The following is an 11,858-nucleotide window of genomic DNA, read 5'->3' as shown; positions in this document are numbered from 1 at the left end:
CATATATATATATTAAAGGCTTTCAAGGAGTCAAAGAGGTAATAATATTAAGAAGTTAGGAAAGTTTAAATTTGACCAAGCTTTACTAAAATTTATACAGTTATACAGTTATACAGTATGTTAATGAATTAACATTAATGATATAATGTGACTGATCAATGTGTTGCTTCGTGTTGTTTTCTCAAGTAAAACTTTAAATTCAGGGTCCTCTGAAATGTTTTTGTTTTTGCGCATCAACTGCATTGCACTTTCAAGAGGTTATTTCCCTCATTTACACTCAGCGAGCAAAATGAACCTTAAAATTTGTTATACTCCTTTCATAAAAGTAGTGAGCTTTATTTTTCAAGCTGCATCGTCATGAAAGCTGAATATTTTCCTCACAAACTAATATTTTATTAGACTTTTACTCGTATTTTAATAGCAAATGTTCAAATTTATGTATTAGCATTTACCTCTAAAACTAACTTGTGAGAATTCTGCAGAAAAGCAAATCTTGTTTCAAAGCTTATGTGTAAAGGACTAAATATAGATTACATTTGAGCCTTCAAAGCTAATATTTATTAATCTTTTTTAAAACAAACTACCTTGTTTAAACTGTTAGTCTTCTGTTGACAGGTTTGTATTTTATTGAACAAAAAGTTCATCATTTTGTGAGTGAAATGCAATATTTCAGTTTGTGTTAAGTGTCACACTTTAGCTCCAGATTTTACTGGACTTCCTCTCAGCTAATTATGCCACAATCCAAAACTATAAATAGTGTATCACTGACAAGAGACACTCTGCTGAGGAAAAAATGTCCCTCAAAGCCAGCGAGGGTCCCACTGCGCATGCGCACTGCATCCCCCCTCTCTCCCTCTCCTCCCGTCGCCTTGGAAACAGACAAAAAGGGTGTTCTCGGCCCGGAGGAAGGAGAGGAGGCTGCTACAGGCTCGGCACATGACCCCACCTCTCATCACGGACTCGGTGTCGAGCGTTTAGTTTAGTCATCGGACTCGGAGAGTAAACCGCGGAGGAAAGCCTGTTTGACCGACCGAACGGGAGAATCGGTAGGTGTGACGCTCGCTTTAGCTGATGTTAGCGGCTAGCTTCAGAGAGCCTCTCATGGTTCTCCCCCCCAGAGACAATAGAGTCGACTAAGCTCGCCTTACTGGAATATAACGTCCTCAGCTGCTCTTTAAAACAGCTCAGCCATGTTTTTATAGCAGTCGGTGTAAATCAGCTGTGAATTTCTCAGCAGCAAAGAGCAAGAGGGCAGAAAGGAGAGGAGGATGAGGAGGAGGAGGGGTAGCAGAGCTTTATTATGACCGCAGAGAGGAGTAAAACTCAAAGTGACAGCCACTGCCTCAGTGACCTGTGTGATCCGAGCACAGCAGCAGCTCCTCTCAGGCAGGAGGCTGAGCCAAAGATGGATGGTTACTCCAACCATCTGCTTTATGCACCAAAGGCTCATTTTATAGTTTACCTCTATTGGTTACCTCTGAAGTTCCAAGATACACTGCATGCATCTCAAAAACAACAGACTTGTTATTGAATGAATTGGTAAATTCTAGAAATGCTTGACAGTCTTATTTTGTATATGCTCGCCTAACTTTTTCTGTGAAGAATGAGGTCTAAGAATATGTGTGAAGGATGCAACCTGAATCTGATTTGTAAATTAAACATCTGAGCCTCCAAGTTACTATAAATCAGAGCTTACAGCTTTGACGCTGATCATTTGGTGAAGAAGCTCGTCTCTTTGTAGGACGAGTAAAGTGACAAGAAGACTCAGCTGCTCCACTGACCCACTTCCTTCACTCTGTGATTTATTCCCACCCTTCTCCTCCTCTGTAGACATGTCAGACGTAGTTCCACCAGAGGTCAGACCCAAACCAGCCGTCCCGGCCAAGCCCCCAAATGTGGGGGCTCCCTCCCCTTCCAGCCCCTTCCCACCCCAGGGCCTGGGTATCGGAGGAGGCGGCGTTTCCGCTCCCCCTCCGAGCGCCATTCCAGTTCCCATCGGGAGCCACGCGCTGAGCCACGGCGTGGGCCACGGAGGTGGGCACGCCGGGGGTCACCCGGCAGCACACAGCGTGGGTCACGGCCACGGGGGCTCGCACAGCTCAACTGGAGGGTCCGCTCTGCTGGGGTACATTGGGATCGACACGATAATCGAACAGATGAGGAAGAAGACCATGAAGACCGGCTTTGACTTCAACATCATGGTAGTTGGTGAGTCGTACCGGTCAGTGTTCTTATTTCGTACATGACTCTGTTTCTTAGTTTGAGAATGTCTTGAACTCCTCTCAGGTCACAGCGGCCTTGGAAAGTCAACTCTGGTGAACACTTTATTTAAGTCCCAGGTGAGCAGGAAGAGCGCAGGATGGGCTCGAGATGAGAAGATCCCCAAAACTGTTGAGATCAAGACAGTGTCTCATGGTACGTAAAGAGAAAGAGCTCTTTATTTTCTACAGGACAAGACTTTTATTATTGCCCATTGACAAAAGGTGAAGACACACGTTTTCACATATGTCTATGAGTGTGTGTCTCATTCATAAGACAGCTCAGTCTGGGACTGACGAATGTCCTGTCCTCCGTGGATCATTCAGAAAACACAAAGGCAGAAAGGAGAGTGAAGCGAGCTCTGATGCCCCGTATCAGAACCGACTTGTTAAAAAGCAACCTGCTCAGAAAATGATAATGAGCTGATGACATCAGTGAGCAACCACAGGATTACTCAACAAACATTATTACTGAGGGAATATGATGTGAATCACCTTTGTAGTTAGTTTAAAATATATTGAACAGGATCACCAAAATGAGTTAATTCTTTTTTTTTTTTTTGATACAAGACAGATGTCAGTGAGTGACCGCAGGATTCATCAACAGACTTATTAATGAGGGAGTATTAAAGACGACACAGACCAGAAACTGTTTAGTTAGTTTAACACGTGTCAAACTCAAGGGTTACCCTCCCAGAAAAAAAAAACAACAAAACCTTTTTTTTTTACTCAATATGAAAAGTGTTTCTCATATCTATGGTAAACTTTAAATTTATGATTAAATGCAACAAAATAAATAAATTTAAAAGGTGAAAGATAATAATAATTGTCCTACCCCTGAGCTGGAGCAKTTTACTTGGATAGCACAGTATTAATGTCTCTAAATGAGTTGCTTTAAAGTCAGCATTGACCATAAACTAAATGTGCCATAAAGCATTTTGATCATGGGAATTCCCTGTCAGAAAGAGGGAGAGTTCAGAATTCAAGATGGCAGCTACTCACTAGAAACTCATCAGTGAGTAAAACTCTATTAGTTTTACTTTTAATATAACTTTTTTCAGATTTAGTCAGTCGTACACTTAGTTCTTATCAGTGTTTAAAAGAGGACGTGTTAAAATTCTGTTTAGTCAAAGTTAACTACAACTGGCCCTTCGAGGGCCACCATAACACTCATGTGGCCCTCGGTGAAAATGAGTTTGACACCCCTGGTTTAAAACATATTGAACCAAAGCATTGCTAAAGTAAGTTAATTCATTTTGTTTTGTTTGGTACCAGACAGACGTCCATCACACAATGAATGCGTTGCGGTCCACTTCAGCTGAGCTCAGGTCTGCTCCACGCCTCTTTTGTTTCCGTGCTTCTGGGCTCATTTCTGAACGTGTAAATGTGAGCGAGACCTGACTTCTCCTGGGATTTATAAATGAACCGAGGGAGCTTAAAGATGGACCGATCTGTACGGCGATCTCGCTGACCTGTCTTATGAAATAGGCTTGTGTGATGGGTAGATCTACAGTAGATGTGTAGAACATTTAATTCGTGTTATGTGTGACATTCCAGCCCTCTGTGGCATGTGATGTTATCCCTCAGAGGGGATGCTCTCAGCTCAGCTACTACCACGCTAAATCCTAGCTCAGTTCTTGTTCTTCAACCGTTCATCAAAGAGAAATCAGCTGAGTGATGTTTACAGAACTGGTGCTTTTCTTCTTCTTGCAGTGATTGAGGAGGGCGGTGTGAAGATGAAGCTGACAGTTGTTGACACTCCGGGCTTTGGAGACCAAATCAATAACGACAACTGGTGGGATCCTTAAATCTGCCTAAAGACTGTCTTATCTTACAGTATCATAAACTAGGTTTCTCGGTGTGTAAAGGGGAGTTTTTATTTCAAAAAATGTAAATCCTGCTTTGTTTTCTCGACAGCTGGGAGCCCATATCTAAATACATCAACGAGCAGTTTGAGAAGTTCCTGAAGGAGGAGGTGAACATCACCAGAAAGAAGCGGATCCCTGACACCAGAGTCCACTGCTGCCTCTATTTTATCCCTCCAACTGGACACTGGTCAGTAAAGCTTTGGACTAATCAGACAAACCATCTTTGTCACCTGCTGCTGAAAGGTGAAAGGCAGGTGATAAAATGGCCGTGTTTTGTGTTCGCAAAATATCTCATGAACCACTGGATGATTTTATTTTAATTATTTATTTTATTTCAAACTTTATTCATTTCTTTAAAAAAAAACTAAAGTAATTCTATGTACAATAAAAAAGTACAAATAAAATTAAAAGAAAGGCGGCAGAGAGAAGAAAACCCCTTTTTCCTCAAGTATAAATTCAAACAATAATATTCAGTTMACAAAACAAAACAAAAACATCAAATCTTTCTAGAACAACAAATTACATGGATACAAATTATACTGTTTCATATTTTTTTAAATAATCTAGCCTTTATCACTCTCTTCCAGATTATTCCACAATCTGACTCCTTGGATTGAGGTGAATCGTTCTTTCAAACATGTTCTAAATTTAGGTTTCATGAACAACTCTGTCCCCTTAAAGGCACAGTGTGTAGGATTTTGTCAATTCTTTTAGCCGATATTGAGATAATCACTAATGACAATCATAAAAAACATGTCTAATCATTGCAGACAAAGACCTTGTTTTATTATTTTTACCTTATAAAAAGCTGTTTATATCTCCATGGTCGCGGGTCGCCACTACAGGCAGCCGCCATCTTGTCTACGAAGGCTCATGAAGGACAAACTGCGGTGGCGGCGTCAAAAACGGTTTTAGTTGTAATACTATAAATGTAATATTTGTTGTCTGTCATTGTAGCTGGGATAATTTTACTTATTAAAGCTCATAATCTTACCACTTGAAACATCACTAGCCCTGAAGCTGCTGGTAGACATCGCRGTTGGAATTATCAAAGGTTTTTGACACCTGAGAGACACCGTAGMAACTCCTTTGAGTTTGGAAGCGGGGGTGGGGGTGGGGGGAGGACCAGGGAGGATGATTCAACCACTAGATGTCGCTGAAAACAACAAATCCTACACACTGTGCCTTTAAGGTTATAACAGCTCTCTCTTTTTATAAAATTTTCCTGAGTAATGTGTTTTGGTGAGCCTTATACATAACTAACAGAAAGTTCTAATCAACCAAATCATATGATTTCAGTAATTTCAGTTTACCATAYAATATCTTAGATGGATTAAATTAACTTCTCAGAAAGTGGTCTGTAAATGCACATCTACTACTGGTTAACGTTTGGAGGTAATTCTATTGAAAATGGCCACCATGGCTWACTAATAAATTAAATTAATGCAAGTCCTTTAATTGAAATGAAGTTTTTCAGTCATCTGCAGTAAAAAGCACTCATGCAGACAGATAGCAGGGCTGCTCACGTCTTTATCCCCAAACTTTTCACATTTAAAAAAAGCCATAAATCAAGTGTGCTCCTTCAGATTGCAGACAACTCCTCCTCCTCCTTCTCACAATTAGCTGCTGCTGACAACTGTGAAATTGCTCTTTAGTGGATAAATGGATACAGTCTYCTGTATATCCGTGCCAGCATGTCTCATCCATCTTAGCTCGAGTAATTTAGAGCGACCAGAGGTTTTTTTCTTTTCTTTTTGAGCTGTCAAATAAGAAGTGGAACTCAGCCTTTGTCCAAAGATAGGGCTCATTTTCAAGAACACTCGCTCTGTAAATCTTCTGTAATAGCATGAATGGGACAAAGGTAATGAGATGTGAGACACATTACAAATGTCCCAGTTGCCTCTCTGAATTTATTTTATTTTTTTTTTTTTGGAGATAAGCTGTCTTGGAGAATTGTTTCATCTGAGCACTTTGATTCTCTTTCCGTTCCAGTCTTCGTCAGCTGGACACTGAGTTTATGAGGCGCCTGAGTCACTCGGTCAACATCATACCTGTCATTGCAAAAGCCGACACAATGACCATGGAGGAGAGACTAGAGTTCAAGCAGCGGGTGAGTTTCATCAGAGGGACAGATCAGATGTTTTCAGTTGCACTTATGTGGGAAACTTATGAACATTTATTATCTTACCTGTTGTACAGAGCTCTTTGAACAACCTCAGAGTTTATGAACTGACAAGCTAATGGCTATGAATCATTGATACATTGGATTGGGCGTCACGTGACCTGGGCGTGCTTTGCAAAGGGGGGTTTTATGCATTGAGCTAATGCTAACACTAACCATTGAAATCAATGAGCAGAACGTAGCGCAGTGCAAACAGATAATTTATAAACGTACAAATGATAGAAATACTTTGCTATAAACTACAGAAATTGTTACATGTTTACAAGGGCTAAAAGGGTTATGTTTCACAGGTAAATATTACACRTATTTAACCAAAATTGATTATTTTATTCGTAAAACCGGAATGCTAACATTAAAATGCTTCAGTGTTCATGTCCTGATGCATCTCAGTAATCCAGGACGAAAAAATCAAAAATATAAAATAAATAAGTCCTCTGGATGGGTTCTTTTTTTTTAGTGAAACGTTTCGTCTCTCGTCCAAGAGACTTCTTCAGTCTGAAGAGTTCAAATGAACAATATCAATTCATTTTACTAAAACGAGAGGCAAAAAAGAAAGTGAAACCTTTAATTTGCTGCCTGTTTTGCGGGTTACATTTTGGTGTGTGAGTTTTGTTTTTTTTTTCTTTTGGGCAGGTTAAAAAGGAGCTGGAAACAAACGGGATTGAGTTTTACCCGCAGAAAGAGTTTGATGACGACATGGAGGACAAGAGCGACAACGACAAGATCAGAGTAACGTTCTCTCCTTAAGTCACGTGTTGAATGATTGTTTCCCTATCCGGTTTTAAACACCTCGTGAACTTTTAACAGCTTCGTTTGATCGTCTTAAACTGAGTTCAAATGTGTCGGCAGGAAGTGATGCCCTTCGCTGTAGTGGGGAGCGATAAAGAGCATCAGGTGAACAGCAAGCGGGTTCTGGGGAGGAAGACACCCTGGGGAATCATAGAGGGTGAGTGTTGGGGAGGTTCAGCACCTTTAGCACGGAGATGACAGTGATTTTTGGGGAGATTTATTTGTTTATTTTGTGTTTGTTCCAGTTGAAAATCCAAACCACTGTGAGTTCGCTCAACTGAGAGATTTCCTGATCAGGTAGGATTTTTTTTTAAATAATCAAATATTAAAACAATGAACAAGAATAAAGGATCAATTAGATCAAATGGGATCTGGAAACAAAATAGTTTCATTCTAAAACCTTCTCAGCATGTCAGGACAGAGAACAGGAAGTCAGCACATTGAGGGATTTTGAGTGTTTCGAAGCTTGGGTTCATTTTGAAGCTCTTGTAGCAAGGTGATTTTCTTTTTGCAAGACTGAACATTAGAGAAGTCGAGTTTTTATACAGATTTTAAACAGACCGGCCTTTTGTAAGTAATAACAAATTTTTAACAAGTTCTAAGAGTAAAAAACATCCTTACTAAAGACTTGAGTCAGTCATTTTGTCCAGCACATCCGTCTTATCTTAGCTTCCTAAAATGAAGGAATAATATTTTTTAAAATAAATAAATCAGTGTTATTCTGAACCCCGTCCTTCTGGGGTTTTTTTTCTTTGCAGGTCTCACCTCCAGGATTTGAAGGAGGTCACTCATAATATCCATTACGAAACGTACCGAGCCAAGAGACTGAACGAGAACGGAGGTCTGCACCCCATCTCTTCCAACGACACCCAGGAGAGCAACCTGTAGTCAGTCAGCGAGAGGATCTTTTTCCAGGAAGAGTCAAAACGGTGCAACGAAGCTCACATAGGAACCGTCTACAAAATCATCTGAAATCGTGAAAAGTCTCCTGTAAAACTCGTTGTCCTTTAATGTTCAGTCCACCGCCGTCCCCTAGATGTCAGACCCCTTCAAACTTATCATCTTCCTCCGCTTATATTAAAAGGAGACATTCTGAGGTCTTCATAAAAACCTCATCATCTTTGGCCAAAATACAGCATGATTATAGAACCAAAGCCCTCGTAGATAGCTTCTGACCGAGGACTCAGTGAGACATTTTCCCTCTCCTCCAGGGGATGTGTGTTTTTTGAGGATGGATGTTTACAAAATGATCCCAACGTTTGAAGAGAGAGAGAGTACAGTTCCCAACAGCTTCAGTTACAACGCTGCCCTGCAGGTGAGCGGCGTAAAGGCCGGCTCCGTGGATAAAACAATAAAAACAAGTAGTTTTGTCACCATTAACTCCAAATTTTAATGTGGGTTTTTAGACCTGTTAGAAATTAACATTAAAATTTTTGCTTAGGTACAGTATTTGAGCTCTTTTTTAAACAACGATAACTGTTTAGTTTTATTATTTCTGCTTTCAATAATGATGCATTTATCAACAGATAGAAAACTATCATTTCAAACTTCCTGCTGGGAAATAAGTCAAAACAATAAAAGAATAACAGGCCTGACTCTGAAGAAAGAAAACACTAAAACAAGACTAGTGTACACTTTAGTTAGCTCATATAAAAACACAACTTGTGATAATTTGGAGTAAGGAGAATGTTAAAAGGAAAACTTACTGATTCTCCTAATTTGAAGGTGGGATGAATGCARCAGGATGGAGCATTCAGTCCACCTTACTGCACCTGGACCGTGCACAAAACACACTCAGGCAGATTGTAAAGAGATGAAAGGTTTCCAGATCATTACTGAACCTTCTCCCTTTAAATACAATGATTCACTGAACTTTTATTTCAATCACATCAACAGCTAATCAAAGAAAAAAATGTTTTTTTTTTTTTGTTATAAGTTATCATGTTGTTTATCATTCTGACACAGCTGGAGTGAGAGAACTTCAATCTGGACATATTTACAGACGCGTTTTCAAGTATTTGCAAATAGAAATGACTTAAAAGTGTTGTGCCATTATAAGAAATGAATTCCTGCTTCTCACCACTTGGTGGCAGCATTCTGCACTGTTAAAGCCATTTCTGCATTCCTCTTTCATCTGTCAAATCCATTCTAATTGCCTGAGAGGATTTACAGAGTTTGCAAACATATCTCTTCATGTCAAGTTTACAAAGTAAAACTTTAAATCCATTACCCTCATGATATGCACTGGAGCTGTCAACATGTTTACCAGGTTTCCTTCAGGAACTCAACCTTTCTATATGTCCTGTATAGCGGAGAACAAATATGTCAAAGCTAAGAAGTAATAYATTCTTTTAATAACTCAATAATAAACCGCTAAGGTAAACATGATGCTGACGTGACGTGTGCCAGAAAACGTTGATGATGGGTGTAGTTTTAGTCCAATTAAAGGAAGCGGAAATGTGAAACAAAAGCATTTTCTGTCTGTCGTGCTTGTGTGAGCATGCTTGTATTCACACTGCCTGTTTGCTTCCAGACTGATCACTGAAATCATCTAATATCTCTGAATGTGTGTGGTGTGTACATTATGGGTAAAGCCCACCATGGGGCTCCGTCGCTCAGCAAAACGTCACCGTACACCTTTATTTAATGACTACTTTCATTTAAAAGTTGCTGTGATGCATAATTTCCGGTGATATGGATTTATTTATACATTAGTGTCTTATTATTGTAATTTATTCTTTATTTAATAAAAAATGCACTTGTCCATGTGTTTAGATTTCCATTGTCATTTCATGATTCAGTAATAACAGCATTTAAAGCTGCATTTTGTACTGTAGTGGATTTTGTAATTATTTGGGTAAATTTTAAACATTGTCCTGCTGCAGGCAGAAAGGCTCATTAAAAAGAATATTAAAGTTATGGTCAAAAGTTTTGGAAGTGACATAAATATTGGGATTAGTAAACTTTATATTGAGCTTATGATGTCCTCATTACAGTGAGCTTTATTACATTTAAAAGCTTATAGCAATAATGGCAATAAAAGCTAATTGCATTCAGTATATCAAAAAGAAAAAAATAAGTAGGTCCTCTGGATGGGTTCTTCTTTAGTGAAACGTTTCGTCTCTCCTCCAAGAGACTTCTTCAGTCTGATGAGTTTCAGGTGAAACTCAGCCTTATAAGCACTGCCTCCACATGGACAAACAGGTTAGTCACATGCAAAAGAGGGTCATCGCCTAACAATAGGCTTGATTACCTCTATTGTTCATAGAGGGTCATGTCCCCATCACCTGACTTATTGGTTTGGATTAGAGGTGGGCGATACTGGAAATTCTGGTATCGATCCAATACCAAGTAAATATTGGGCCAGTATCGCTGATATGGATACCTTTTAAGCTTCATAATTTGAAAATATCCAAAAGATCTAGGATAGAATTTCACCAAACATTGTACGTGACATCAAAATACTTTATTATAACAATCAACATTTTTGCTTGCCAACGATATAGCAGTTTCCTTTAACATTAGGAAAATAAATCTTTTGTACAAAAATAAAATAAAAAATTCTTCCCTCACCACTAGACATCTTTCCTAGTTCTTTCTTTGTTTCTTTTATTAAATAAAATTGTTCTTGGGAAAAACAAAAAATAAGGAATTTTCTTCCTTTCAATACAATTCTGTTTTATGTAAATAAACAGACTAAAAAATATCACTCAACACAACTTAAAACGAAATCTCCTGAGGTAGAGGGCTCTGTGAGAACTGCTGAACCACGTGACGATGCAACAACAAAAGACGAGAGTGGGGAGGGTGCGCCGCTCCGTGCTGTGTGTGACACAGTGCAGCACTTTGAAAAATCTGTGTGCAGCAGTCAGTGTGTGCGGGAAAGAATAATGCTTGAGTATCGATCTTTTTACACGAGTATTGTTCATTATCAATACCAGCGTTCGATATTATCGATATTATTATCGATCCGCCCACCTCTAGTTTGGATGCTTCGGCTGTGGTTATTTGGTGTTTTATTTGTATGTAGTGAGTGCAAGCGGGGTTCAACGTCCCCTTGTTTTTGTCTCTCCCTCTTTGTGTTGGTATCATTGGGTCCCTGATTCACACCTTTTGCTCACAGGGGGCGGAGTCATACTTGCTATGACAGCATTGTAGGAGGAAGACAACTGGACACGAAGGCCTCCACCTCTGCTTAATGATGGACGGTTTTTCCTTCACAAAAATGGCTTCCTTTACTCCTCTCTGAAACGTTCCTCTCTATCACGTTTCACTAAAGAACCCATCCAGAGGGCCTACGTATTTTTTTCTTTTTGATTTTTTCTACCTGGATTACTGAGATGCATCAGGACATGCATTCAGTATAGTTTTTCTTAAGATAACAATTTAATATATTTATTTTTGACTTAGAAAATCTCCCTTTCTTGTGCTAACTAACAATCCTAACTAAACAAAAGGTGTGTTTCAGTTAAACAAAGAACAACCAATACTGCTATAGATCAGTCATACTAAGCGATGAAACTGGATGTAGCACCATAATTGTCTCATTTCTTTGAAGAAAAGACTTTTCTTTAGATAATATCTCATTAACATGAGAAAAGATGCTTTAAGATGCATCTTGATCATCTCAAGATGACACAAGTTTCACTTCCAGAAGCTGTTTTAAATCTGTCCAGAACAAACCAAGGACCACTTATCACCGTCAGATCCTATTCTACCAGTGAAGCATGGTGGTGGAAGCTTCATGCTGTTGAAGTGTTC

At 39.3% G+C, this 11,858-nt stretch overlaps 1 protein-coding gene across 2 annotated transcripts in view; it reads left to right on the top strand.

Moving 5' to 3' along the window:
* The window catches only part of septin3 (septin 3), a 10,243-nt gene extending 376 nt beyond the window's left edge, over positions 1–9,867 (top strand). The window contains exons 1-10 of one of the 2 annotated variants that reach the window (XM_014004898.1): positions 875–1,046; positions 1,831–2,208; positions 2,287–2,415; positions 3,972–4,053; positions 4,176–4,313; positions 6,119–6,236; positions 6,942–7,037; positions 7,158–7,254; positions 7,343–7,394; positions 7,856–9,867. In XM_014004898.1, the coding sequence (XP_013860352.1) occupies positions 1,833–2,208; positions 2,287–2,415; positions 3,972–4,053; positions 4,176–4,313; positions 6,119–6,236; positions 6,942–7,037; positions 7,158–7,254; positions 7,343–7,394; positions 7,856–7,985 (1,218 nt within the window). In that variant the 5' untranslated portion in view covers positions 875–1,046; positions 1,831–1,832 and the 3' untranslated portion in view covers positions 7,986–9,867. Of the gene's footprint in view, positions 1–874; positions 1,047–1,830; positions 2,209–2,286; positions 2,416–3,971; positions 4,054–4,175; positions 4,314–6,118; positions 6,237–6,941; positions 7,038–7,157; positions 7,255–7,342; positions 7,395–7,855 lie in introns of those variants that run through there. The other variant, XM_014004899.1, reaches the window with a different exon arrangement.
* The last annotated feature ends 1,991 nt before the right edge of the window (positions 9,868–11,858 follow it).

The sequence above is a fragment of the Austrofundulus limnaeus genome, unplaced genomic scaffold (assembly GCF_001266775.1).
Source record: "Austrofundulus limnaeus strain Quisiro unplaced genomic scaffold, Austrofundulus_limnaeus-1.0 Scaffold27, whole genome shotgun sequence".
Taxonomy (NCBI): domain Eukaryota; kingdom Metazoa; phylum Chordata; class Actinopteri; order Cyprinodontiformes; family Rivulidae; genus Austrofundulus; species Austrofundulus limnaeus.
The sequence above is the reverse complement of the archived record's forward strand: the minus strand, read 5'-3'. Positions and strand labels throughout refer to the sequence as shown.